Source organism: Frankliniella occidentalis, unplaced genomic scaffold, assembly GCF_000697945.3.
Source record: "Frankliniella occidentalis isolate FOCC.00 unplaced genomic scaffold, Focc_3.1 Scaffold4, whole genome shotgun sequence".
NCBI lineage: Eukaryota > Metazoa > Arthropoda > Insecta > Thysanoptera > Thripidae > Frankliniella > Frankliniella occidentalis.
This window is the reverse complement of record NW_026267134.1, coordinates 3,116,819-3,144,071: the sequence shown is the minus strand read 5'-3', so window position 1 is coordinate 3,144,071 and position 27,253 is coordinate 3,116,819. Positions and strand designations below refer to the sequence as shown.

The window sequence follows — 27,253 nt, the reverse complement described above, 5'->3', positions numbered from 1 at the left end:
AAACACACAGTCGTCGGTCTGCAGTACCGCTCAAACTTCCCTCCTCACCGGTTGTCCTCGTCCTGTTGCAGAGTCAGCCAGCTCGCTGGACCCCAGGGGGGGGGGCAGGAAGTCACAGACGTGTTATCTGGAGGCGAACGTGACAAACCCTACGGCACGGCGGGAGCCAGCACGAGCAGGCGGAGAGCGAGGCGCCACACCACAGCCTCTCGCGGGTGTACAAGACGGAAAAGCCCCCCCACAGTTGCGCCTCCTCCTGCCCCGCCCTGCCCCGCCCACCCGCAGTCTCCTCTCCCGTCCTGGAACCGCGAAATAAACCTCACTTGTTGACGGCTCGTCGTATACTTTGTCCATCGACATCTCGTTTCGTCTCGGCATCAGATGTGCGGTGCGGTGGAACTTAGGAAACCCCGGTGTGTGGATAACGTTACACACTTGTAGGCGTGTGCACACCTACAAGTGTGCGACGCTCTCGCACTTGTGTTGTTCGCACAGAGGCTTTCGGCTGACGCTGTTCTCAGTAACGTCCACCACCAGCTGCAGCTGTGTACAGACGGGCCCGGCGTGGCGCGAAGGCTCCGGACTGCAACTTGACAGGCGACGACACGGGGGGCTTACAATCGCGGCAAACGATTGTGGCGCACACCGCGCATACCGCATCCGCGAGGGCGGCGGAGGTCCGCGCCGGCGCCCGGCCCCGGCTAGCCCCAGCGCCGCGCTAAACACGACCAAACTTTGCATTTTTCTCTCCCCTCCCCATTCCTCTCTCCATATCCGTGGCGGCCGCCACCCGGGTGCACCCACCACAAAGGCTCGCGGCTCGCGCGTCCTTGGCCGTGCATCAGTAGGCCAGCGAGGTGCGGAAAGGAGCGTGGGCGGGGCGGGGGAGAATTGTTATAGAATGTAACACCTTGCGGGTGAAAGGAGTGCATCACTGCACCGCTTCCAGTCTGCTTCTATTTTAAGTCGTCGCAGCCCCACCCACATAGTGGGGAGTGCCAAGTCGATAGGCGTGTGCGGCAGCGCGTGTTGATCGACTCGGACGTATCGCGGCTCGAAAACGTATCGATCTTCATTTCCCGCATCGCATCCCAAGCGATACACGTCGGCCACCAGCAGGCATCACTTGGCGCCGCCGGAGCGACGGGAATTCCCTGCACAAACAGGCTCGCCGCTGCTCGCACACGCGCACGCCACACTCTCGCACACGCAAAGACAATTCTTTTTTCTCATTTTCTGTTTTGCTGTCCCGTACTGACAATTTTTTGACGATTCCCACTCTTCAAAACGGTCAATGACGAGAAAAACGGAGACTTTGCCTTCTGGTAGAGACAGTCTCTTAGGGAACTGTCTAAGAAACTAAACGCATTCCTCTGATGAATGAAAAATACTGTGATAAAAATGAATGAAAAGTGGTCCAAGTATCTGTTCGTAGATATTTTCTCAGCCACTATTTTTTTTTGTCGCATAGTAGCAGTGTCCCATTTCCGAAGTGACACGCTACATTGTGCCGCGAGTGCCCCGGGCCGGGCCGCGACTCTTTGCAGAGTAATGAGTGGCACACGGTGCCACGGCGAGGCGTGGCGCGGCGCGGCGCAGTGTGGCAGACGACGTGCCGTGACGCCACCACCACACTGCGTCCGCCTAGCGCACCCACACTCCCAAAAAAAACAGAGAGAAATAGGAGCGTCTAGGAATTCCTTACCTATTAATTAGCGGGAGAGATGAAGTGATTAAGTTCCCCCCTGCGGTCATTCTTGTCCACAGCGACCCTCACGTCCCTGGTCGGCGGCGCCGTCCTGGGCTGGACCTCGCCCATCCTGGGCCGCGTGCACATCCTGGGACCGATCGGGTCCTGGGTGGCGTCCCTGGCGCCGCTGGGCGCGCTCGTCGGCGCAGCGCTGGCGGGCTGGGCGGCCAACTCGGCCGGCCGCAGGACCCTCATCCTGGCCCTCATCCTGCCCAACCTGGCGGGCTGGGGCGTGCTCGTGGCCGTGGGCAACAACGTGGAGGAGGCGCTCGCCGAGAAGGTCGACATGCTCTACGCCGGCCGACTGCTCACGGGGCTCTGCGCCGGCGCGGCCACGGTGCTCGTGCCGATGTACTCGTCCGAGATCGCCGACTCCGTGACCCGGGGCACGGTCGGCGTGTACCTGGACCTCAGCCTCACCGTCGGCATCCTCCTGGCGTGAGTACAGACAGGGCGAGCCAGGTCCCGGACCGCACCGCTCGGCGGCCACGCCATGACGCCCGTGTGCCCCGTGCCCACTGCAGGTACATCGTGGGCGGATGGGGCGGACAGACGGTGCTGTCGGGGCTGTGCGGCGCGCTGTCCATCTTCGCCGCCGCCGTGTTCTTCTTCATGCCCGAGTCCCCGCAGTTCCTGGTGGTGAAGGGTCGCCGCGCCGAGGCCGAGGAGGCACTGCGATGGCTGCGGACGGGCTCCAGTGCGCCCCCGCCCAAAGGTGAGTGGAGTGCCGGGCCGCGGGCGCGGCGGGGCGCGTTGACGGCGTGCTGACGGAGTTGGGAGTCCACAGGCCAAAACGGACCGCGCGGCGACGTCACGAGCGAGCTGGACGCCATGACCCGCCTGGCCGTGGAGTCCGAGGAGCGGGAGCGTGCATCCGGCGGCATCCTCGGCGCGGTGCGAGGCCTGTGCGGGAAGGGTGGCGCGTCGCCAACCTCAAGGGCTGTGGTGCTGGTCGTCGTCCTCATGGCCCTGCAACAGCTGTCCGGAATCGACGCCATCATCTTCTTCCTGCAGACCATCTTTCAGAGTAAGTCAAACACACAGTCATCAGTCTGCAGAACCGTTCAAAACGTCCCTCCTCACCGGCTGACCTCGTCCTGTTGCAGAGTCAGCCAGCTCGCTGGACCCCACGACCTCGTCCATAGTGGTGGGCGTGGTGCAGGTGGCCGCCACCCTGGTGGCTGCGCTGTTGGTGGAGAGGGCGGGTCGCCGGCTGCTGCTCGGGGTCTCCGGCTCTCTCATGGCTGCCTCGCTAGCCGCCCTGCTCGTCTACTTCCTCTTCCACAAAGAGCTCGAGGTAAGCAATTGCGCCGCCAGCAGGCGAGGAGCGGGCCTCCTGCGCGCCGCACGCTCGTGGGATAGACCGGCCGCCACGCACGCCTGTTGGGCGGGCGGCCTACTGTGCGCCGCACGTTGTTCATGTTCCACTGCCTCCGCCCCCAGGTTGACCTCAACGCCTTCAGCTGGCTACCCATCAGCTGCCTGTCGGCCTTCGTGTTCGTGTACTGCATTGGCTTCGGCCCGCTGCCCTTCCTCATGATGGCCGAGTTCCTGCCGCTGGAGGCGCGGTCCTGGGGTTGCGGCCTGGCTACCTGCGTCAACTGGAGCCTCATGTTCGTGGTGGTGCGCGTCTTCAACCTGCTCCTCAACAACATCGGCGAGGCGGCCACCTTCGGCATCTTCTGCGCCATCTGCATCCTGGGCACCCTGTTCGTGCTCACGCTCGTGCCCGAGACGCAGGGCAAGACGCCGACCGAGATCCGGCAGTACCTTCAGGATCGTGAGATCCACACCGTCACCAGGAGGATGTCCACCCCCGGCGGAGTGGTGTGAGGCCCGGCCGGCGGCCAACCGAGCCAAAGATGGACTCCAATGTCTTCAGCGGGGTTGGATTTAAAAGAAAAAAATGGGTAGCTCCTTGATTGATGAAAGCCATATCAATGCATCACTGCTACCTCACTTGATTTCTCTATTTATAATCTGTTAATCACAATCTTATGTGTGTATATTTTTCCAGGTTGTGCGAGTGTGTCAGTGAGAGAGTGCGAGCGTGTCTTTGTGTGTGTATGCATGATGAGTCAATATATTGTACATTTATGAAAATAGTTCTGCTTTGATTTTCATTAGGTCTGCTACCATGTGGGACCAAGCATAAAGATACTCAGTGTAAGATTATTCAGTTCAGGAAACATTCAGTGTTTTTATTTTTCCCCCATTTCATTCATTGATTTCACCTTCATAGCTCAATTAAATGAGATCACTGTAATAATTTCAATAGAAATTGTGAAAAATAAATAATTCTTCAATTGGAACAATTCAATTAGTTATAAAATTTATTGAACCAATCCTTTACTTAATTTCAATGTTAGTAATATGATGTAGAGTATGCTTACAATTTACATTAGCCTTCGTAGAAGCGTGGGAGCTGTTCACCCAACACAACATGCCTCTCAACCCCTGCTTTGGTGATGACTGCCAAGCGAATAACACCGCCACTGGATCCATCACGAGCCATTGCACAACTTAAAGCTGCAGATTAGAAAAATACAGATAACAAAAAGAAAGACCATAATAATTTTGGGGAGGAAGAAACAGGTGGTTTACCAAAATAGTGAATTCAATTGATTTGAATACATTTAAAAGGAAATACTTACTCTCAGTAACAAATTTTAAGCCCTCCTCTTTGGTCATATTTGGTTTGTAACCTGCATCCACATTGCCATATACATAAGTACTTCCAGAGCCACCTACTGACACAGATTGCCTTGTTATCATTCCTCCAAGCGGAATGGCAAAAACCTACAAACCAGATAAAAATAAGATTATTGATTACTTACAATACATGTCAGACACAGGGATGATGAAGATTAACTTATGTTCTTCAAACCTGTCCTCCTTTGTACTTGTCCCAGCCACAAAGGATGATGTCTGCCATCAGAGAATCTCTGTATTCATAACAGATTTCTTGCATAATTTTAGCTGCAACTTCAACCCTTGGTTCTTCTCCTAATTCCATTCTGAAAGTCAAAACATGCAATAAATATGAGGGGATTTGGTTCACCTGTTTAGAATCATTCTCATACAGATGTACTTGTTGAAAATCATTAAAAACACATGTAACTTACTGATGAAATTTAAGGTGATAAGCAACAATATCACAAATTGCTTGAGTATCAGCAGCAGATCCCGACTGACAGCAATAAATATTTTCGGATATGGGACAGAGCTTGTCCGTTACACGGTTAGCAATATACACACTGGAATAAAGAAGACAAAATAAGCATAACATGACCAAAAAAAAAATACAAAAGAAATTAATTGTAAAATAGATAGATTTGATTTAAAGTCTTACCCAGTGGTTGTTCGAGAGTCGGCACCAAGAACCACACCCCCCTCAAATTCAACGGCCATGATTGATGTCTGAAACAATGAAGTGAGGTTTAATATCAGGCAATAAGGTAAGCTTCATAATACATATGAGCAATTCCACGAATCAGTAATTAAATCGTAAAACTACCCGGGGTAGTATGAAAATCAATTAAGCCCAAGCAAAGAACTTGTGAAGCAAGGTGTTGTATCGACAAGTTTGATGATTTATTAAAATTAGGGATAACAGTAATACTTTAAATTTACAAGCAGGGATTGACTAGTAAGAAATGAAATTATGATAAAGAAGAACACAAATACGAAAATGATCAAAATAAATCTTAAAGGCAAACACAACGAAAATTGGTTTGGTTTCATAAGCATTACAACAAATGATTCAGCAATGACACATAACCTCTCGCGTCAACACAATTAACAATTTGGTTATTTAGATCATACGCTACACCAATGAAAGTATTCAGATTATGTACTTACACCAGTACTAAGTTCTTGATTATACCACTGTGGATCCATCTTGCTGCGTGTTCTGGAAAACTATACACACACTGAAGATTTGCTTGCTAGTCAATTGAAGTTTGTGAACTGCGCGCAGACGCACTCACGATTTTTCATACCACATTCCCCTGCCTTTCGCCCGCACCCCCTTCCTTCACCCCCGCTTACCCTTCCTCTATCTACGACATGATCCCCACCCAAATCCTTTGAAATGCACCGCCGATGCCCGATTTACCGTAGCGTTGTGAAAGCAGAAGCAACAATTGAAGTAATTGCAGGTAAACATTTGTACTTTGGGTCTTCCATTTCACTCTGGTGTCCGACAATCCAGTCTCTTAACTCAGATCAGACGCTAGTGGACGATATCGATGCAAGTCAACATCAAGATATCAGGTCTCTCGTCTTGTACGATGTTATAATGAGTGAATCATGAATCTGTGCCATGCAACGCACCTGCAGTAGCTGTGGGCGTTATGGTTTGTTTGGCAAATGATCGCTTCCTGGCACCCTTAAGTCTTCAATCACTTGTCTACATATTTATTTATTTTCAAATAAATAGTCCTGTTTTTCTTGTAACTAGGAGAAGAAAGTGCAGGTTATAGTTTCTTCAACTGCTTTTAGTCCCAATTTACCACAGGTGTGCATCTTGAATGACAAATAATTATGGTTGCTGTTGAAGGGTTGATTTTTTTCCTACAATGTTGTTTTGGAATTTTTTTCTGACAAACTAATGTTTAAGAACATTTGATTTCTAGTTTTTAAGCTGTATTTTATATATGTTTTATTATTTTTGTTATAATAGGAGTATTTTTTTTAAGTCTTATTTTTTTTCTAATACTTACTGTGGTTAAGAAATCCGCTTATCTATTTCTAACATTTTAATTGGTCTTTTTGTTGTTTCGCAGATATGGCACTTATTTCCTGAAATGATTCCTTGTGTGGACATGATTAAATTCTGAAGATATGCAAGCATCCACTACAAGTAGTGCCTGGTGTGGGAACCTTCACCAGGCTCAACAAGTTGCTACTCAAGGAGTACAATGGCTCTTTGGGTGTTTGCCTTGTGTAAGGGGACACCACCGAGTTCACCCGACCACCTTTGAGTCATCAGATCCTGAGTACATAGTAGTAGATTCAAAAAAGCGACTAAGACTTCTTCATGTATTACCAGATTCAACCAATTCTATACTGACAAAGTTTAATAGTCAAGCTGATTCCGTGGATTATTGCAGCTTGGAAAGTTCTGGGGAAGACTATTGGTTCATGAGATGGAACCGCCCACTTCGACCAAACTTTAATAGGAACTCTTGCAGTTGCTCCTTCAGGAGATCCCAAACTAAGTCCATTCCTGATCTCAAGGACCCTAAATTTGAAGAAAGCAAAGAAAATTCCAATAGGTCTGAATCAGGAATTAAAACCAACCAACTAGATTTACAAAATAGATATAATAGAAATTTGGATATTTTTGCTGAAAAACTTTCACATGGTATTTTAGTTGAAGCAGTCACAAAGAGCTTGGAAATTAAAACAGGAATCAAAGGCATTGTTTATAAGCCCTTGAGAGTTTTTAAACATGAGAACAACTCACCGAATTGCTGTGATAATGTATCTGTAGAAGATGTGAAAGTAACCATTGGTGAGTCTGGTAAAGAATTTGGTGGATATGTAAATCCAGTGTTCCTTTCATCAAATGACTCATTAAATTTGATCCCAAGTGAGGATAAACATATTAACCGTGATGATGAGCTTGTTGCAAATAGAATAATCACTATGAGTCAGGAGGATTCATTCACGAAGGAACATCAGGACTACAATGCCAATGATCAACATGTTTTGAAAAAAGGAAATGTCTGTAACAAACAGAGTTTGAACATAATGAAGCCTTCTGTAGATGACAATGGTGTCAAAAAGAAACACCGCAAGTCATGCCTAAGTGGATCAAAGGCACACTTAAAGGTAAAAACTTGTTTAGAATACATGCAATTTGTGTTTATCATGGATACTTACTTTGCAACTTCTTGTGTCATTTATAGAAACCTCTGCTACTTTTGATCCATGGAGCTGGCAGTAACTGTGAAATATGGCGTAATCTTATTAGTCACCTTGCACTTGGTGGTTATGAGTGTGTTGCTCCTGACCTTCTTGGTCATGGGCTGTCATCTGCTCCAGACAGTGCTAATTTATACACTTTTCATGCATTCCTACAAGATCTTCTGTGTATCTTTGATCGCTTTGTTGTTGAAGGTAGAACCGCAGTTATTTTAGGGCATGGCTACGGGTAAGTTGGAGCCTCAAAGGTGCATGGTGACTGTTATGAAATTAATTTTGCTACTTGAGTATAGCAATGCTAAAATTGGTTTTAAAAATATGCATATATTTCCCTTTTTATTTTTTCAGGTGTAGTATAGCTGCAGCTATTGCCCGCTACAGATCAGAACAGGTCATTCAACTTGTTCTCATAAGTGGTGGTGGACCAACTCCACTTGCACCAAGAACCCCACCATCTGTGTCTCCATGCCTAAAGGCTTGTTTAGAACCTCTTCTCATGTGTGGTTTCAAAAGGTATTTTTCTTGCCACCATCATTTTGTAGACATAACTTTTACTAATGGCAATGGCGATTATTCAAACATAAGAACAAGTCAAAACAAATTCTGTGCCTAACTATTAATGTGTGCTTAATTTCGATTTCCCACAGAGATGTTGTTTACTCAGTTTGTGGAAAACAAATGGAGCCTATCTCCCCCGAAGCAAGTGGTGTTCCACGCCATATTGTTGATCATATTGCCCAGGGACATGTTTGGCCAGAGGGGGATGCTGCATTTCACCGTCGAATTGTGGCACCAACACTGTTGGTCCATGGTATGAAGGATCAACATATAACTTTAGTGCAACAATGTGAAATGGAACGTGTAAGTATTAAGTTCTTAAAAAAATTATTTAGTGGTATTATTTTCTATTTTTCAATTTGCCGGAGTCAATGTTTTTCTCTTTCTTTATGTTTTCAGACTATTCCTCGTTCATTTCTTGAGGTCATACCAGAAGCAGGTCATTGGGCAATGCTTGAGACTCCCAGTCACTTAAGTCACATGATTTTATGTTTCATAGACTGGTGGGCTCCTCCAAACCGAACCCAATGATCCTTTATTTTCATTATGCTTGTGAAACTTGAATTTGTAAAAGCAAACATTATTATTGCCAAAAATGATGAAATGTTTTACTGAATAATTTTTGTAAATTATTAGGATTTTGTTTGAGAACTTTTACTTGTGCAAGCTAGATGAGGTTGTTAATAATATCTGCAGGTGTAAGATGGTCAGGTCTTCCTTTTTTTCTGCTCAGTATCACTTTGTGACTGATCTGAAACCTGTAGCTGTCAGTGCCAAAATATAGTCTGATGCTAAATTACAATCAAATGTAGAAAATCAAATGTATTTCCATTGAATGAATTATGGTTTTTGCATATGAAATTCACCCAGTGAGAAATGCCAATGAAAAGAATTTCAAATCAATTATTGTTATTTGGTGCATTCAATTTATTCCAGTGAAGTTTTGATCTAAATTTGGTTTTTTATTGTTTTGAAGTCAACACCATTCACAACATGCGAGGCTCACTTTAGATCTTCAATGCATCTGAAATATTTTGCTTAGCAATCAGATATCCATTCCCTTTTTATTGTTGTTATTCATGGTGTTTTGACAGAAATTTTTAAAGCCAACCAGACTTGGAATACATTTGTATCTATCCATTAATCACTAGTTTTAGGATTCAAAAGACTGCATTTTACTGGTTGACCATGTTTGTAAAGTTGAACTTGTATTTGTATTCTGTATTGTTACTTTTTACCAAAAATCTATATTTATTTTTAGACAATTTATCATTTACATTTGTCTATCAATGTTGCTTGTTGTCACCATGTTAATACAAGTTTTCCATTGACGAACATCATGGAATATCATGAACAATGTGCCTTGTCATTTGTTTATAATTATTACTGTATTTTGATATCATTTTCAAAAGATACACAAAAGCAGGGGCATCTATCTTCCTGTAATATTACTCTAGGAACAAATTGATAATATATTTGTTGCTTCATTTTATTCTTATTAAAATAATTTGAAGCTTCTGCGGGTTGTGAAGCAGGAGTGTCTACAGTAGGTGTATATCTGGCTATTTCTTTACTAGTCTTGAGTTGTGAGAAATGCTTTGAATATATAGTGTGGTTTAAATTTAATGCTACCTTACTTTTGTTCATATTTTAGAATCAATGGTTTTCTTCCACTTCTGTAAACTGAGCTTAAAGATGTTAAACCAAGTATCCAGTGCAGTTTAGAAACCAGATTATTTGTTCTTGCTCTTCCAATCTTGCCTACACTAACTGAGATGACCTGACCTGTGAATCCTTAGTATTACAGTATCTTAATTATTGTGACAATTTATATTTTCTTGTTTTTTTTTTCTGTCAAGTTGTACAGGTTTCCATATTTTAAAGAAACTGTATGGATAAATAACTTGCACTGATGAACTATTTTATAAATAAAACTAACACAAAAGCAAAAATTTATGAAGTGTACTCTTACTTGGCACTGAAGGTCAATTAACACTGGCTGTGTTGGTGCAAAACGTACAATTTATTTAACACTACACATGGCATTACAAACATATCTTACTTATAGTCTTAAAGAGGGGCACAGAGTTTCAAAAGTTCCAAACCATTTCCTCCACACATAGCACGGAGTTCAGCACGACCACTTTCACTTTGAGCTCCTGGATGCTGAATCCATCGACGATCAATGTAGTAATCTAATGCAGAATTTGTTTCTGCAGTATTGTACTCTTCAACATTAATCGGAATGAATGGATCTAAGTGCTCCCAGCCCTATAAGTAAAGTTAGAAAGTTATTGAAGTTCATAACAATGATAATATCAACAAATTCAACTAACAAAGCTCAAGAAAGACACTCAGACAGTTCATTAGTCCTGAATCATTGCACTGTATTTACCTCTTTTCCTAAGAGATACAGTGGAAGTGCACTTTCAGCATTAAAGGGATCAGTGTGTGCATGTTTATCAACAGACAGCACCACAACACCATTGCACTGGAACAAAACAAAAATTATCAGTAAAAGAAAACTAAATTAAATTGTTTGAAAATTCAAGACTTACCCAATCGAATCGAGAAATTTCCAAGAAGGGTAAGGCTAAGGTGCATCGTTGATGTATGACCTTTTTTTTCATTCGTAGTGTCTTCATAAATGGTGAGAACAGGCCATTAAAACCATCAATTACGACCATAGTTTTAAACCTACCAAAACAATTCAAACAGATTCTCACTTAAAAATGAAGAATTAAAAACTAGGGTTGTCATGAACATAAAGTAAGTAAATGAAATGAGATTTACAAGCCACTGTTGGATGCACTTTTGACTTCACGTAATAAGTCTTCAACAACATCACAAGCATATTTAGCACGCCCCACACCGAACTCGATAAGCTCTTCAATTGGAGCTCCAGCATCAATTGTGTCACGTGGACCATATTGATAAGATTTCGATGTTTTAAACTAGAAATATTACAATGTGAATTTATATTAATGTAACATGAAGAACTGTGTTAAATACATAAACAGTAAAACAGTAATTAACAGTCAGAAAACAATTATACTTACATCCAATTTTTGCAGGAGGTGTTGGTTTTGTGCCCTAAAATGCACAAGCCAAGCAGCTGCATTTATGGGAACATCTAACATGCCTGGCTTTGACTCTGATGGAGATATATCCTTAGACTTTCTCATGAAGGAATTTACTGCAAAATAATATTAAATTTCTGAGTAACAGCATTCAAAAGCTGAACAGGAATCAAGGTTCCACTAAAAGTATAATTCATTCTTACCCCAAGGTACATGTACAAGTAAAAACCCTGCGTTGAACCCATAATGGACAACATGGGCCAGAGTCATGGATTTTCCCTGACCAGTTTCCCCATCTGCCACAGAAAGTACCGTAAGATAGAAAATCATAACAAGTAAAACTACTAAACACAATATCATACATTTATATATTATATACAAACAACTGTGCCACTTACACAATACAAATCTAACCGCAGGCCTGTTGAAATCTATTTTTTTTACATAATCCTTTATTTCAAGGAATGGTTTTCTAACCATAATACTTGTTTCTGTAAAAACATGAGTGAGTTCATCAAATTTCTTGGGCAGGCCACCATGTTTGAATATTGTCTGCTTTATATCTTCAGGTATGGTATAATGACGGCCTAGTTGACTTTCAGAGTGATTTTGCTGTAAACAAGGAAAAAATGTAACTTCTTTCATACGATGTGTGAAAATAAAAAAATAGTTCAGTACGTACTGGATCACTTTCACCAGTGCGGAAAGGAGATAGAATTTTGGGTGGGCTTGTTTCATTTGCAGAGCTAATGTTTCCGTCAATCAAAGTTGAAAGAGCAGGGCGAGCAGCAACTGACGAAAGCAGCCGTTCTGGTGTTAAAAGATGGTGCATGACTCCAACATGATGTGAAAGGAACTCACCGTGCACTGTAATAGAGATAAAAATCATTTAGGACATAGATGGGATCTACTTTGTAGTATGAGGGTAGAAAGTTGCAGAAATGGATGCAAAATTAATATGGCTGAGTTAATAATGATTGGAGTAGAAAGTTACATAATATCTTCAACAAGAACGTGCAAAGTAATTAAGTGACTAATAAGTAATCACTGCGTTGATGTCAACAAAATCGTAATAATAATAGAAATAACAGAATGGGATAGATATATTTACTCCCTTTTCGTCCATGTGCCTTTTCATCTAAAAGACTTGGTAACATTAATGGAACAATGGCAAGACATATCCGTGTACTTACAAATTCGTAAAGCCATACTGAAATAACTGTCAAAAACTTAGTGTAATTTGAAAACGCTGTCTTTTTTTTTGAAATCAGTTTACTTCAACAACATAACCCCATCTTCCTTCTTGGATGTTACAGACGACATGATATGAGAAGAACACACTTTCAACTGTTCTAGCTGACAGCTGAAGAAAGGCGGGAAATATTTAAATTTGAGGGTGAATCAACTTTGTAAAGAGCTTAGAGGCCACTAGAGCTAGATCCCGATACAGCGTAGGAGTACAACTTTGTCTATCTATAAGTCTTTTTCATCGCTTAGTTTACTTTTGAGCTGCCTGCTCTGGGACATTCTTATACATTTTAAATCTGCGCGCCTTTCCAGTTTCAACGTCGAAAACAATAAAATGAAAATACTTTGAGATGAGAAATTTGCAGGCTCAGCCAGAACCCAAACAAGTGTCTGCTACTCTGCAGACAAGTCTGAACATGTTCATGCAAAAGGTTGTTTATGGAGTTAAGATAGGTTTTAATGTAGCTGTTTTTGTTTGTTTTTAATTTACCTCGTGCAACTATGGATGATGACCTTGAAAGACCTTGTCTAAGTTGCCATCCTTGTTCAGAGAAACTTCCAATAGTTCTTTCAAGTTCAGAAGACAGTAAAGCTATTATACAGGTAGGTGTAAAATGATTAAAAAGCACAGGGGTACGCTCTTTAATTGCCTCCCTCTTAAAATGAACAACATTTCTATTCTAGGTACCAGCTTCAATTTCCCAGTATCTTCGTGACTACCAACGAGATGGAGTGCGATTTCTATATCAGAAGTTTAAAGACGGTGAGGGAGGAATATTGGCCGATGACATGGGTCTTGGAAAAACAATACAAGCTATTGCATTCATAGCTGCTGTTCTACTCATGAAAGGTTTGAAATATTTATTAATACTAACTGTAATCTCTAATGTATTCAATTACGGAACAAAATTTGCACTGCTCTTTGAGCATCGTGAAAAACTTTAGAAGGCAACCTTTGTCACACTTTAGATACAAGACATTTAATAAGTTGCAGTCGGTGTCAGTCTTGTAAATCATATGTGATATGCACTTTCAAAACCTTTCACCTTTATTCTTTGTGAATGCAGATTTGCGCATTGTGCTGAGCTCAAAGTACAGCTCAGCACAGATTTTTGGTTTCTCAATTGGATACATTGCTGGTACCTGAAAACATAATACCTCTTAATGTTATGTTGCAAATTATTCTATAGGTACGAAAGAGGATAAGCTCAGACATTGCTCCGATTATGTGAGACTTGATTCTGCACCTGGTGTTGAAGTGCCATCATTAAATCCCGTACTCATCATATGCCCTGCATCCCTCATTGAGAATTGGCATGAGGAACTGACAACATGGGCTTATTTTAAGTGTTTTAAAATGACAGCTCACAATAGGTAAACATTTTTATGTTTTGAAACCTTTTTTAATAATTTTATCTTAAATTTTAACCATTTTTGGAGATACATCCTCAGTTAATATGTACTATTAAATACCTATTTGTTGAATATTTATTTCCAGATCGGATCTTCTGACCAGAGCAAAGCTTAAACAGTATGATGTGCTCCTAGTCTCTCATGACACTGCACGTCTAAGTATTGATTACTTGAATTGTGTGGATTGGACTTGTGTCATTGTAGATGAAGTACATCGAATAAAAGATAGTCACTCCCAACTCACCATGGCTTTGCAGTCTTTAAGATGCAAACTTCGATATGGTTTAACAGGAACCCCATTTCAGGTAACGTGACACTTATTGCATCAACTAGTAAACATCATCTGATCCTGGAAAAATAATTTTCCCAATGAATTTCCAGAACAATTTAAAAGAAGTTTACTGTCTTCTGAAATGGTCAAATCCTCAATCTGTTAAAGAATTTGACACCAATACGATTTCAAGGTGAGTGAAAAGTACCATTTTAACAGACCTATGTACTGTTTTCTTTTTCTTGTTTCTTTCAAGGAAGCCAATGAATGTATGCTGACATTAATATTTTACTAATATTGTTTTTGTTATTTTCTTGGCTCTAAGGTTGATGGAAAAGGGCTTTAGAAACAGTGCAACCAAAAGGGAGACCACTGACAGTCTAAGGGCCCGTAGTAGATTTCGAGAAGTGCGGAATAAATCGATACTTCGTAGGACAAAAGAAATTCTTGCCAAGCACTTGCCTTCAAAAACTGATCAGGTAGCATCCCTTGTCGTTTCTTCTGCTCATTGCTATTACTATCTTTTATTACATTCCCAGCACTCACCAAATTGATTTCTAATCACAGGTAGTCTTTTGTGAACCTACAGAAATTCAAAGAAATATTTATCAAATGATAACCAAATCTCCATTCATACAAAATTTTCTTCATGGATGGAACATAAAGGTTTGTGTGATGTCATGAATTCTGTATTAAGTGAATTGTACTTTATTGATTTAATTGTTTTGATGTAGGCTGGGAGGGAACAAAACCGCCTCATCTTCCAGTTTTTAACGCTGCTCCAGAAAACAGCAAATCATGTTGGTCTTTTAGCTTCGGGTCTGTCAAGAGAAACAAATAAAACTTCTTATGAAATCTGTTGTGAAGCTTTGAAAAAATTTGCAAACCTTGAAAATGTTCCTCAAAAAAAGTGGATAGATGCTCTGTCTGACAATACCATGTCAGGTAAAATGCTGGTAAGAAGATTATCCTCACTTGGTGAAGAGTCTGTAAAAAAAATTCCTGTGGAAGAGACTTAATTGCTTTTTCCCCTTTCTTTTTCTCTGAAAGGTCCTCTCAAAACTTCTGCCACAATTTTTAGAAAAAAATGATAAAGTTTTAATTTTTTCATCCTCCTTAAAACTGCTTGATTTAATTCAGAAGCACATAGTCAAGGAAAGGTATGAAATATGTCATTGTACTGTGTCATTTTATAGAAGCAGTCCCTAAGTTTTTCTTCATCAGGTACACACATTGTCGTCTTGATGGATCTACACCTGCTGATGATCGCTGTGCTATGGTTAGAGCATTTAATACATCACCTGACCAAGCAATTTTTTTGGTATCAACCAAAGCTGGAGGAGTTGGATTGAACATTACTGGTGCAAATGTTGTCATAATATTCGACCCTAGCTGGAATCCTGCAAGCGACTTACAAGCTCAAGATCGGTAAGTTATAAAACAAAGTACTTACTTGTGTATCTATATATAGTTCAATGTGATCTCAAAACCATCAACGGTATTGCAGTGCTTACAGGCTGGGCCAACAACGTGATGTACGAGTCTACCGTTTGTTGACTATATCTACTATTGAAGAATTTGTGTATTGGCGCCAGGTTTATAAACAACAGCGAGGCTCAGGCTTATTGACTGAAAAAAATGTGCGAAGGTATTTTGATAGTATACAGGGAGATCCCAAGTACAATGGTGAACTCTTTGGTCTAAAGAATCTATTTTCCTTTTGTGAAAATGACAGGTGCGTCAATCTTATTATATTTTAGATGCATTCCACAAGAAATAAAGAAATTAATGCAAATGTCTTGACGAACTTTTAGGAGTCTCACAGAGGAAATACTTACAAAACAACAGGAACAAGAAGAAAGGTTGCTTCGTAAGCTCCAGGGAAAGTTTGGAGAGGAAATCCCCAATGCTTTCATTTCTGAATGCCCAATTGCTGCAAGTAAAAGTGGTCTGCATCTAAATTTTTAAAAAATTGATGTTTTATTCATTTAACTGTAACAAATACTAATTTATTAACTTATGTCACTAGGGACACTGTGTGGAAAGAGTGGGTTAAGCGACCTATGTGAGGAAGATTTAGGAGTCGGTGATTATGACAAATTTGTTGATACAGCTCTGAATGAAGAGCTTTTGAAAGAAGATGAAGTAACCAACATAAACACTAAATTAAAAGGTAAGAGTTTTTACAGGGTGTGTCAATCATATTGTCAGAAAAGTTCTAGTTTATAGTTTGGTTTATTATGTTCTCAGAGACTGGTGTTGTAAGACATGTTCTTGAACATCAAGACATTGTAGGTCCTAGTGTGGTTGAAGATTTTGTATCAGACTGTGCTGTTAGAGATGTGTTGGAGAAACGAAAAAACTCACACTTACCAGCATTTGACTGTTTCATAGAAACCCAGGTTTGTTTAAATTTCTAATGCATTCAACAAACTAAGGATATTTTTGTAAAGTTTTGAAAACTACTTTGTGTTTTAGGAGACTATCACAGAAACAGCTGCAACTACATCTACAGCTAACAGGTGAATAATATCATACACAATATGATTAGGCAGGCATGTTTTTGTAGAGCAAAAAAACATAAATAATAATCCCGCAACACTCTGTACATCATTAACACAGTGTTTATAATGTTGCTATTTTGCAGGATAAAGTTCAATAAAATAGCAGAGAAAGAGTTTTTAACCCCATACCAACTGGCCTTGAAAATTATGTCATTTACAAAAGAAGAAAAATCTACTTTTTCACAGAGGTATGCGAAGAGTCAGAAGAGACATCAGCCTGTGGTTGGAGACAGGATGTCGGCAAGAAAGAGATTTAGGGTACCCTTAAGTACCACCGATTTGCTTGTTCCCGATGGTAGTAGAAATACTTCCAATTCGCCTGTAAACAAGACAGTTTCTTCCTTCTTGTCTAATCCCAGCAAAGAAGATAAAATGTCTCTAGAAAACAAGACTGTTTCTTGCTGCTTGGGTAATGTCGACAGTGAAGCAACAGCTCCTCCAGAAAACAAGATTATTTCCTCCAATTTGCCTAGTGTCAATGAAGAAGCAATCACTTTTGTGGAAGGTTTATTTAGAAGTAATAAGCCCTCTGGGCAAGGGGCATCCTTCTGTGAAGAATGCCCATGTTGTTCCAACTCCATGTACTTCCATCTCCAACTCTTCAGGTGAAGACAGAAGTAATAAGCCCTCTGGGCATGGGCATCCTTCTGTGAAGAATGCCCATGTTGTTCCAACTCCATGTACTTCCAACTCCAACTCTTCAGGTGAAGACAGAAGTAATAAGCCCTCTGGGCATGGGCATCCTTCTGTGAAGAATGCCCATGTTGTTCCAACTCCATGTAATTCCGACTCCAATTCTTCAGGTGTAGACAGGGAGACAGGATGCTCTCTCGGAGCCCTTTCACTGCTGGATTCCCTATTTTTTTCAGGTAGGGGAAGAAATCCAAGTCCAAAGAAGTCTGAATCATCAAAATCTTTTCCACCAGCACCGTTTAGTAGCGGCACTCATTCTATCTTGAATAATTCACTTTTAAAAGATATTTATAACGAATAACCCACCAAAGACTGATGAGATGACTGATTTTATAATATTTTTATTTTAGATATGTTTTTAATGCCCGTTTTATTGTTTCATGAATTGTGTTTAATTAAATTCTACATTTGTATTATATTTGAGTAATTTTAACTCAAGTTTTAAAGTTATGAAATACATATATTTTATGTACACTTGAAACATGTTTTTTGGGGGAGGCTGGCTGGAGATAGGATAGTTATTCTTTAATGTCAAGGTTTTTTGAAATGTAAAATGAACATGACCATTTGAAGAGATTGGTACAGTCCTATGGAAAATGTTTTTATCACAATGACGTTATAGTGATCGATGAGAACACTATTTGATCAACCTGAGGTCACTGATGATGTCAAAGAACAGGGATGTTATTGTGACCCAATTTCATGAGGAAAATGTTTTTATGGGGAGGCTGAAAGTGTACTGTGCTTGCGTGTAGTGTAGATCCTTAGTGTCAAGAGTAGTAACATGTCTAAACTGCCATGGGTCTAGCCAGTTCATTTTAATTTTATCAAAGACTTTGAAACTGGAGAGGATAAGGGAAACATGCAGATATAAAACTGAAATGACATTTTTGTCAAGCATCCAGAAAATATCAAGTGTGATCCATGTAAGTGGTAGTAGTAGATGAGTGACTTCTGATACCAAAGTTAGAGGCCAACACTTTTTTTTTAAATTGTTGCTGATCAAATTTTAAAAGTTTTTTAACATTCATTATGACAGGGTAGTAGTTTCATTTATTTTTATATGTTCCTTTGTAATGTTTTCTACACTCAAACCTCTATTTTTTGTTTTTGTTTGTTTACAATACTGGTCTTGTGGTGACATAAAATGATTTAACAGTTAAAATTTTGAAAGTTTACACGTATTATTTACAAAGCAATTGCGCGTAGTGTTTCATTTGACATTTAATTTAAGATTTTCTAAGTACAAGGCAATAAACTGAAAATAATGCAACACTTTGGATTCATTTGTGGAGATGACCTAATTATTATTAGTAGAATCCTCTTACAAAAAATACCAACATTTTGTGGATACCAGATAAAATGCAATGTTAGGAAATAGTTCATGTCTTACCTAACAGCAACAACAATATACCATGGGTACAAATCAGACTTACTCATTCTATAAACTATCAGCAGGTAAGTAAAACAAAAAAAAATAACTTAGATTCTAAACTACATATTTATTTAGCATTAACTCAAGAACTTCGCCAGTGCTAAACAAGCTGCAAGCTGCATTATTAAATGTCCTTCACCTTGAGACACTCTCTCTCATAGGTGGGTGGTATGACAAATCTTGTGTCAGCATACCCATTAGAAAATTGCCTGTCTCATATTAAAATTTTGATTTTAGTTCTTTGCAGCTTTGCATAACAGCAACCTTTATAAATTTATAAAATGCTTGCGGTAAAATTATAATAATAAAATGTTCAGCCAATACTTAAAACTGCAGCAGCAGCAACTAATTTGCTATAGGAATTATTTCTTTTATACATACTAATACAGTCAAATCATGAGAAACACGTTACATCGCATCCCCTCTTTTCCATTTTAGCACAATAACTTTAAATCATTTTTTCTGAACTACACTCTTATTATGAGTTTCATTTGGCAAAATTTTGACCAGGATAACCAGTGAACAACTGGGGCTGAATTAAATTTTATACCTTAATACTCAAATTATCTGGCCCTGGAAATGAGCACCACTTTTGGTACTGGTACTGGGAGATAGATTTCTCCTCAGCTTCTGTATAATTGGGATTCTGTTCCGCTTCAAATGGAACAAAATCGATTGACAAACTCCAAATATAAACGATAAGAGTTATAATCAATTGTTGGGCATGTGGCATATCTTCTCTTGTAAGTGCATTTGTAGCACAGAACCCACGCAAAACCAGATACAGCAAAGTGATAAGCTAAACCACCATGGCAGGAGCGCACATAAACTCTACTCGCCCTTCCGTCGACATGAATTGCAACAGGATGTACCATAATACGAATACTTGCAGAGCCGTGCCTGAACCACGAGGTGGCAGTTGCGTAAACGGTCTTCGCAGACAACCCCTGAAAAAGTTATAAATTGATAAGAGATTTTTTCGTAGTGTAGTACGTATGATAAAACTCCAGTCAAAGAGGTTTTTACCGGAGTCGGCAGGTTCGTCTAAAGAGTGTGGGGAAGCCTGATCAGCGCTCGGCGGGGCGTGGCCAGGGTCGTGGCTCGGGGCCCTGGGTCCAGAGCAGTCCTGCAGGAGGCACGCCTTCCTCGTTGGCAGCTTGGCACCCTCCGCGCACGCCGTAGACGGCCCCGCGGGACCGACGCAACGGACTTCCCTCTTCTGGGCGCCCGTGCCGCACGAGCGGGAGCACTGCAACAGCACCAAGAGGTGGGTGGAGGTAGGTGGACAGTGGCGCGGAGATCCTGCCTGGGCCTGGACTCACCTCGCTCCACTCGCCGGCGTACCAGTGCGGCGGGCAGGCGCGCTCCGCGCACGGCTGCTGCAGCTCGGGGCGCTGGCGGGGCTCGCAGTACTCGTCGTCCTGCACCTGGTAGCGGCCCTGGCCGCGCTGCCACAGCACGCAGGCCACGCCGCGGGTCTGCACGCCCTGGCCGCACGTGGCGGAGCACGGCCCCCAGGGCGCCGCGAACCACTGGGCGCGGCAGGCGGCCGCCTCGGCGGAGCAGGCGCGCGTGTGCGGCGGCCGCAGGCGGGCCTCGCAGGCGGCGCCCGGGCTCAGCGCGGCCTGCGGCCGGTCCGTGCCGGGGCCCGCGGAGCACACGACGGAGCGCGACTGCACGCCCGTGCCGCACTCGGCCGAGCACTGCAAACAGGGACCCGAGCCGCGGGCGTGAGGACGGTGCACTACCGTGCAGCGGGGTCATGGGTAAGGTACTTATGTCTCGGCCTTTTATCTCCTGGAGCTCGTGCTCATTTCATATTTTTGAGGGCCGTTTAAGAAGTACTCCACCCCTTGATTCGAGCGCTGCCGGTACTCACGTGGCTGGACCACTCCGAGGCGAGCCAGACGTGCGCGATGGCGGCGGTGGTGCAGGGCCCCGCGTCGCAGGCCTCCTGTCGGGGCGGCTCCTCCTCGGGGCGGCACTCGCCCGACGGGCACGACACGCTGCGGCTGCGCACGCCCCGCCCGCACTCGGCCGCGCATGGGCCCCACGGCCCCACCGACCAGCTCGCGGCGGGGGCGGGCGTCGCGGGCGCCGGCGCGGCCGGGGCGGGGGCGGCGGGCGCCGGCGCGTTCTCCAGCTGCAGGTCGAGCTGGGGCGGCGGCGGCGGCCGGGGGTGCGCGACGTGGTGCTGGTGGTGGTGGCCGTGGTGCTGGTGGTGGTGCGCGTGCAACGAGCTGCACGCCGGCAGCCGGCACACCTGCACCGTGGCTATCTCGGGCTTGGGGCTGAGGCAGGCGCCGTCGGCCACCCTCACGGCCAGGTTGGAGGAGATCTCCTGCCGGCAGCTCTGCTCCCTCGTCTGGGTGCCCGAGCCGCAGGTCACCGAGCAGCCGGACCAGTCGCCAGCCACCCACTGGGCGGGGCAGGGCCGCGTGCCGCAGCGCACGGGGTACGAGGAGGGCTTGTCCTGGTCCTGGCAGCGCTTCTCCGACACGGGGAGCAGCGAGTTCTCGCGGACACACTGGATGACAGCTTGCTGCGTACCTGTAGGCGTAATAGAAAAGGCAATTAATCAAACAAAAAAAACTATATGAATGTGCAAAGTAATGACCTAAAGTGGCTCCCACAGAACTCACCGCCACCGCATGTCTTGGAGCAGTCGGTGAGCCCCGTGACCCTCCACACGTAGCGCCGTCCCTTGGACCGCTGACCCGGCTGCGCCCTGCCGTCCGGCGAGTCCATAGAGGGCCGGGTGTCCAGGGCGAAGGCGTCGTCGCCGACCTCGTTGTCCATGGGCGCGGCGGTGGTGGGCGGCAGCAGGGGTGGCGCCAGGGCAGTGGGGGGCGCGCCCGCCGCTCCCAGCTCACGTCGCAACAGCGGCAACGCGTACTCGTATTTGATGCCATGATTGGGCTGCTGATACATCAGCTGAAGACAAACACAAGTCGGCGGAAAAATTATGCGACGGATACTTGCACGCTCGCACAGCTGGAGTTGAAAACCGGCGCGCGCCGCCGCCCGCCGTCCGGCGGATACTGTACAGCACAACAGGCGTGCGTGCGTGTTGCCTAGGCGCCCGGCGTTCGGGCGCCCGTTGAGTAGGCAATACGCACGCACGCCTGTCATGCGGTACAGTATCACCGCCACTAACTACGAATGAAGACTATTCAATTGCTGCAGAGCTGCATGGGTGCTTCAGGGCGCGTTATGGCTGGCCGCCGGAAGGTGCAACCGGGCCTGCCGCCGGCCCGCAGACGGACCCCCCAGGGAGCCCGGGGGGCCCAAGGCCGGCGCTGTGTGCGCGCCGCGCGTGTGTCGTGTACCGGGCGGGCTGGCGGGCGGCGAGTGAGGCCAAGCAGACGACACGCCGACAATCAAGAGTGAATGAGGATGCATGCGACATGCGCCGACACCAGGACGTCGTCGTCGGCGGCGGCCGACGACGGGAGTCTCGGAGCAGCACTCCGTGACCCCGTCTCACCCCACCACCACACAGCCCTCCCCACAGTATGACCGGGCCAGCGCCAAAGCGGCCGCATACCTCTCATAGCGCGATTACAGATCACCTCTCGCCGTGCTGCATTTCGCAAAGTCAAAACAGCATCCCTCGCGCGCCGCCGTCGGCCGCCGTCCCCAAAAACTCCCTGCGTCGCGTGCCTCCCCAGCCCCTTCGCTCTTCTTGCAGTGAAGTCACATTTCAGGGTCGAGTTCACGTTGCGTAATTGTGCAAAGGGTTGATTAAAAGAAGCTGTCGTTTTGACATCATGCTTCGGTGTTCATGTTTCCCCACCATTCAAAGGTTACCTGCGTGGATACATTTTGCCATTGCCTTCCAAATGGTTGTATCTTACCACCAAGTTCAGAATCGTGAGAAAGAATTTTCTACCCCATCCTCCTCATACGGCGTCCATGATTATGCACAATCAATCACTTACCAGGAGTTCCAGGGGCTCGGACAGCGGCCCCGGAGCCGTGAGCGTCTCGCCGACGCCCCTCAGGTGGTCGGCCTGGCTGTACGTGAAGCGGGTGCCGCCCGCCTCGTACCTGCCGGACCAGGACGCCCCGCGGCCGCCGTGCAGCACCAGGCCACCACCCAGCCGGCGCAGGCCTGCGACAAGGACAAGAGGCGAGTGAAGTGCGACGCTCGCGAACAGAACACGGTGGTGTACGCTCGGATATACGGTGAGATACTACTCGGGTGGAGCCGCACTCCCACTCACTTAGCAGGTTCCTGGACGGCCTGAGCTGCGCGATGGAGAGGTTGCAGGCGCCCTGGGGCAGCAGCGTCACCACGTTGAGCCCCGGCGGCAGCTGCGGCCTTGTGAAGATGCCCGAGACGGTCCTGCAGGTCGAGTTGTCTCCCGCGCACACGCCGCACGCGTCAAGGCGCGCGCTGGACCCCACCACGCCGTCGCACCCCACGCGCTGCAACACAGAGAGCGCGTAGTCGCGCGTAAGATCTCGTCGGAGACGGGCATCATGTGGCATCATGACCTGCAGCTAGCAAAACTGAATCCTAGGATTCAGTTCTTCACCAGAGATACACATTAAAAATATTGCAGACGCAGTTTTAGTTTTGCTGTACAATATGCCACTTTTACGGAAAAAATCTTTCCATCTGAAAATAAAAAATAATAAAAAAGAGGATAAAAAGCCATGGACGGCAGTGCGCCACCGGTGTCACAATGCACCTCTCCGTCACCGCGCCCGCCCCGCCCAACCCCGCCCCGCGAGCTCCACGGCCCTACGTGTGACTGTGGCCGTGTACGGATGGACGTGTCGGGAGTGCCGGGCCAGGCAATAAAAATCGACGACGCGATTGAAAATGAGCCGCGAATGCGAAACGAGGTGTTGACTATTTTACGCTCGGCGAAGCCGGTTGTGGGAGGAGCGCCATGGGAGAGAGGGAGGGAGGGAGAGAGAGAGAGAGAGAGAGAGAGAGAGAGAAGGGAGAAAGGGGGGGGGGCAGAGTGAGAGGGAGGGGCGGGGAAGAGATGCTGGAGGAGATATGGACCCGGGGAGGAGGGGAAGGTGGAGGGGGTCGAGAGAGGGGGAGGGGCCCAATTTGTTAAGCAGACCATTGTCCGTCCGTGGGCAGCGCGGCGGCCGGTGCGGGGCGGTGTGGGGCGGGGCGGGGGTCACTCTCCGGGCCTGGGAACCCGTTTTCGTGTGTCAAGTGCGGCGGTTTTGTGGAAACGGCTGCGCTGCCTCCGCTCTGCGCTCCCATTCATATCGAATGGCCGTATGGCAGGCCCCGGCCCCGGCCCCGCCTCCCCCTTTAGCACTGCGGGCTGCAGGCCTCTCCTCCCCGCGGCCACGCCGCCGAGGCCTCCATCTAGAGCAGGTGCCCGACGACGCCCCTCACAGCCTATTAACCGACGATTCGTCGTTGTGTTTTCCTTCGCGTCCTCTCGGCCGCCTTGCGGAATTTCTTGGCACCCGCGCGGCGGCCGGCCGTGCGTGTGCAAGAGAGACAGAGAATGACGCTGGGGCCGCACGGGGACCGGCGGGGGACCCGCAACCTAACTTATAGCGCTGTCTCTCTCGCACTGTCACACACCCCATAGGCGGCCATATCTCTCTCTCTCTCGCGGGCCGCGATGAGCCATCGAGTCCTTTGAACGGCGCGGGCCGCCGGCGCCGGCAAGGAAGGCCCTAACCTTCGCGGTCCCAGCGGGGTGCCTCCGAGCGCGCGAGACTTTGCGCAGGGGCGCTGAGCTAGCAGGCGATCAAGGAGGACAGCGGAGGACAGGCAGGAGGAGGCGCAGGAGGTTCCGTTTCGAGAGGATCGGCTGAGATACGACAGGACTGGTGGACGCGGGAGCCTCGGGACTCGACAAACACGCCCAGTCCCGGACCTGCGACAAGCCAACACATCACACACGCATTCACAAGGGGGATGACAAGGCGATAATATCGATATCTCTCTGCCGTCGAATCGCATCTCTTCATCGCTCGGAATACCGAACAACCGATCGACTCGGATACGAGGAGGGATGGGCTTGCTTCTGGCGCCTCCGATTCAATTCCGCTTTATCGCTCCGTCCGTTCTCCGTCTCCGTCGCACTCTCACGCCACTAATGAATGAGAGTGAGAGCGAGTGAGAGAGGCAGCGAGAAAGAGAGACAACTCCATCAGCCCGGGGGCAGGCCGTGTCCTGGACCTCGGCCAGCAACGCGCGCGACCCGAGCGGGGAGGGAGACGACTCACTGTCATCGCTTGTCGCGTAATATTTCACTCTTCCGTCATAATTTCTCGCAATATTTTTCTCCTGTCGCCTGTTTGTCGTATCGCTAAGCGGGCCGTGTCGGATACGGTGGCGCTGCCCCCGAGGAGTCTCCCGCGCGGCGACAAGCCCCTTCGACTTGTCCGCAATGTATCATCCCCCTGGGGCACGGCGACTGCCGCGGCTGAGTTGCAACTATTATTTTGGCTTCATCATTTTTGATCGGAAAGAACAACAACTCTCCCCGCGGCCCGCTCCGGGGGCGCCCCCGCCGCGCCGCCACGCGGCAGGTTCCCGTCGCGTGTAATTCCCTCACTCCCCATCGCCCGTGTGGCGCCAAGCCCGTAAAATGTTGACACTACCCGCGACGCATTATTTACGGTATTTAAATGAGGCGTTGTTAGTTGTGATTTATGCGGCGAGTGCCGTGCCGTGGCGGCGTCCAGTCCATAGCCACGCGATGAGCCGTGTGTTACACCTTGTAATGTGCGCCGGGAACGACTTCATCGCTTTCCGATATCGTCGTCGTTGACATCCAGGACGTTATTATATGGCCGACCCATCACACGACAGCCATTATCGAGTCCAAACGTGTATTGATTTCGACACCAACTCGCGTGCCCCTCTTTTCCCAAATGCTGTACGAAATTTACTAGTATGTTTCGTCGGGGACAGCACGAAGTCTTTCTTGGGCGGTGTCAAAGGGTTCGTGATAAATGTTCCCGCCCGGTGCGCTCTTAAAGGAATCTGCCGCCGGCACTTTCGAAAATAACGTGGGGAAAACGTGTAAAGGCACGGTTGCCCGCTTTTTCACATATTTTATTCTAGAACTACTTCGACAGTGTATATATTTTACGATCCAATCAAGTTCACATTCGCGTTCACATCGGCCGGACCCTGCTGATTGGCCCACTAGTCACACACGTCGGAAAGGCGCGTATGTCTATACGTCTCGCTCCCCTCCGCCGAGATACCCGGTTACGCACGAAACACATGCCGACGAGGACAACAAAAATATTTCGCTATATGGAGACGAAAAAGGGTTTTTCGTGGCGCACGCCCACATACGCGAAGCAGATGCGGGTGAAACTGGGCGACCGCTGCGCGAACCATTCAGAATGGAATATATATATATAAGGCTCGTTAACTAATGATGTAATTAATTAATTAATAGGATTGCCGAAGTGTGCCGGCGGGGGGCCGCGCTGGGCTGGGCCGGGCCGCGGCGCCACGCAGCCCACCGGAGACGGGTCTCTTGGGTCAGGTCAGGGCTTAGCCTCGTGGGAGCGACCCCCCCCCATCACCTCACTCCATTTAAGAGATGGATCGAATGAGCTCCCCCGGCTCGACGACGCGCATCCATCAAACAAGTATCGTTCATGTCGCTTGCGATGTGCGCGCCGCCGCCGCTACTTTCCAGTTTGATTTAAGACGCCCCGCCGCCGCCGCTCCTGTGTGCATTCCTCTTCCTCCTTGCAGAACATGAAGCTCCCCCTCAGCCCCGCAAGGGGGCGTGCACACACAAATTATGCCAATTTTTGCGATAAGCTCTCTTATTATTGAGCTTAGGGTAGGACAAAATAATCATTTTTCCAAGAGGTAAATAATTTTCCCTCAACGGGGAAAATGCCAGTTGTACCGGGTGTAACTGAGAATGCGCAACAGTGTTGCGGGTTTGCCTACCCAGTTAGCCCGTAAGGCGCCATGGCCCCTGCAGCCCTGGCGGGTATGCAATCCCGCAACACTGTTGCGCATTCTCAGTTACACCCGGTACAAGGACAAACTTGCCATGTTATATTCGCCCAAATACATTCCATTTAGAGAAAATGAGGTGCTGTACTTCTTTACACTTTTGTTACACATTTGATGTACTTTGTGCCGCCCCTCTCACACGTGCCGGGGCCGGGTTTGTTGCCCCCCCGCGCGCAGGGGAAATCACCTGGCACCTGTACGCCTGCGAGCGTTGATAACGCTTCCGTGGGAGATAAGAGGGAGGCGCTTTCGGTACAGCGCAGCAGCAGCAGCCTCCGCCACATCCCTGCCAGCCGGGTAGGGGGGGGGGTACATATAAAGTTGCA

At 46.5% G+C, this 27,253-nt stretch overlaps 6 protein-coding genes across 10 annotated transcripts in view; 3 read left to right on the top strand and 3 right to left on the bottom strand.

Annotated features, from left to right (window-relative positions):
- Positions 1 to 4,070, top strand: part of LOC113204210 (facilitated trehalose transporter Tret1) — a 7,736-nt gene extending 3,666 nt beyond the window's left edge. Inside the window, exons 2-6 of the mRNA XM_026419286.2 lie at positions 1,768 to 2,188; positions 2,275 to 2,465; positions 2,538 to 2,777; positions 2,857 to 3,047; positions 3,194 to 4,070. Of these exons, the coding sequence (XP_026275071.1) occupies positions 1,768 to 2,188; positions 2,275 to 2,465; positions 2,538 to 2,777; positions 2,857 to 3,047; positions 3,194 to 3,583 (1,433 nt within the window). The 3' untranslated portion in view covers positions 3,584 to 4,070. The remainder of the gene's footprint in view (positions 1 to 1,767; positions 2,189 to 2,274; positions 2,466 to 2,537; positions 2,778 to 2,856; positions 3,048 to 3,193) is intronic.
- LOC113204212 (proteasome subunit beta type-6) lies at positions 4,066 to 5,779 on the bottom strand. Its single transcript, XM_026419287.2, has 6 exons — positions 5,612 to 5,779; positions 5,103 to 5,170; positions 4,876 to 5,007; positions 4,638 to 4,767; positions 4,405 to 4,549; positions 4,066 to 4,279 (listed from the first exon to the last, which is right to left on the bottom strand). Exons 1-6 carry the CDS (start codon positions 5,648 to 5,650, stop codon positions 4,152 to 4,154), a joined length of 642 nt encoding a protein of 213 aa, XP_026275072.1. The 5' UTR covers positions 5,651 to 5,779; the 3' UTR covers positions 4,066 to 4,151.
- A 21-nt stretch (positions 5,780 to 5,800) lies between these two features.
- On the top strand, positions 5,801 to 10,195 carry LOC113204190 (uncharacterized). Of its 4 annotated transcripts, XM_052268984.1 has the most exons (7): positions 5,801 to 5,910; positions 6,538 to 6,697; positions 6,804 to 7,588; positions 7,666 to 7,910; positions 8,030 to 8,194; positions 8,329 to 8,542; positions 8,639 to 10,195. In XM_052268984.1, the coding sequence occupies exons 2-7, from the start codon at positions 6,673 to 6,675 to the stop codon at positions 8,768 to 8,770; spliced, it is 1,566 nt and encodes a 521-aa protein (XP_052124944.1). In that variant the 5' UTR covers positions 5,801 to 5,910; positions 6,538 to 6,672; the 3' UTR covers positions 8,771 to 10,195. The 4 variants fall into 4 exon arrangements, with proteins under 4 accessions (XP_052124944.1, XP_026275038.1, XP_052124936.1 ...); XM_026419253.2 differs by having other exon boundaries at positions 6,538 to 7,588; XM_052268976.1 differs by having other exon boundaries at positions 5,901 to 6,025; positions 6,538 to 7,588.
- Positions 10,196 to 10,243: 48 nt separating this feature from the next.
- LOC113204191 (28S ribosomal protein S29, mitochondrial) lies at positions 10,244 to 12,680 on the bottom strand. The gene is made up of 9 exons (XM_026419257.2): positions 12,513 to 12,680; positions 12,002 to 12,186; positions 11,718 to 11,931; positions 11,523 to 11,615; positions 11,299 to 11,435; positions 11,033 to 11,193; positions 10,798 to 10,936; positions 10,635 to 10,730; positions 10,244 to 10,510 (listed from the first exon to the last, which is right to left on the bottom strand). The coding sequence occupies exons 1-9, from the start codon at positions 12,526 to 12,528 to the stop codon at positions 10,310 to 10,312; spliced, it is 1,242 nt and encodes a 413-aa protein (XP_026275042.1). The 5' UTR covers positions 12,529 to 12,680; the 3' UTR covers positions 10,244 to 10,309.
- A 242-nt stretch (positions 12,681 to 12,922) lies between these two features.
- LOC113204173 (DNA excision repair protein ERCC-6-like 2) lies at positions 12,923 to 18,781 on the top strand. 2 transcript variants are annotated; one of them, XM_052268961.1, is made up of 16 exons: positions 12,923 to 13,170; positions 13,252 to 13,417; positions 13,758 to 13,941; positions 14,066 to 14,285; positions 14,362 to 14,444; positions 14,577 to 14,730; positions 14,819 to 14,917; positions 14,986 to 15,207; positions 15,302 to 15,411; positions 15,476 to 15,679; positions 15,759 to 15,986; positions 16,066 to 16,199; positions 16,281 to 16,424; positions 16,538 to 16,653; positions 16,730 to 16,773; positions 16,899 to 18,781. In XM_052268961.1, exons 1-16 carry the CDS (start codon positions 13,069 to 13,071, stop codon positions 17,422 to 17,424), a joined length of 2,736 nt encoding a protein of 911 aa, XP_052124921.1. In that variant the 5' UTR covers positions 12,923 to 13,068; the 3' UTR covers positions 17,425 to 18,781. The 2 variants fall into 2 exon arrangements, with proteins under 2 accessions (XP_052124921.1, XP_052124920.1); XM_052268960.1 differs by having other exon boundaries at positions 12,925 to 13,170; positions 16,502 to 16,653.
- Positions 18,715 to 27,253, bottom strand: part of LOC113204199 (thrombospondin type-1 domain-containing protein 4) — a 46,609-nt gene continuing 38,070 nt past the window's right edge. Inside the window, exons 7-13 of the mRNA XM_052268966.1 lie at positions 23,170 to 23,374; positions 22,885 to 23,057; positions 21,586 to 21,877; positions 20,823 to 21,493; positions 20,266 to 20,646; positions 19,970 to 20,192; positions 18,715 to 19,890 (exon numbers count right to left, since the gene is read on the bottom strand). Coding sequence (XP_052124926.1) covers positions 19,775 to 19,890; positions 19,970 to 20,192; positions 20,266 to 20,646; positions 20,823 to 21,493; positions 21,586 to 21,877; positions 22,885 to 23,057; positions 23,170 to 23,374 — 2,061 coding nt within the window. The 3' untranslated portion in view covers positions 18,715 to 19,774. The remainder of the gene's footprint in view (positions 19,891 to 19,969; positions 20,193 to 20,265; positions 20,647 to 20,822; positions 21,494 to 21,585; positions 21,878 to 22,884; positions 23,058 to 23,169; positions 23,375 to 27,253) is intronic.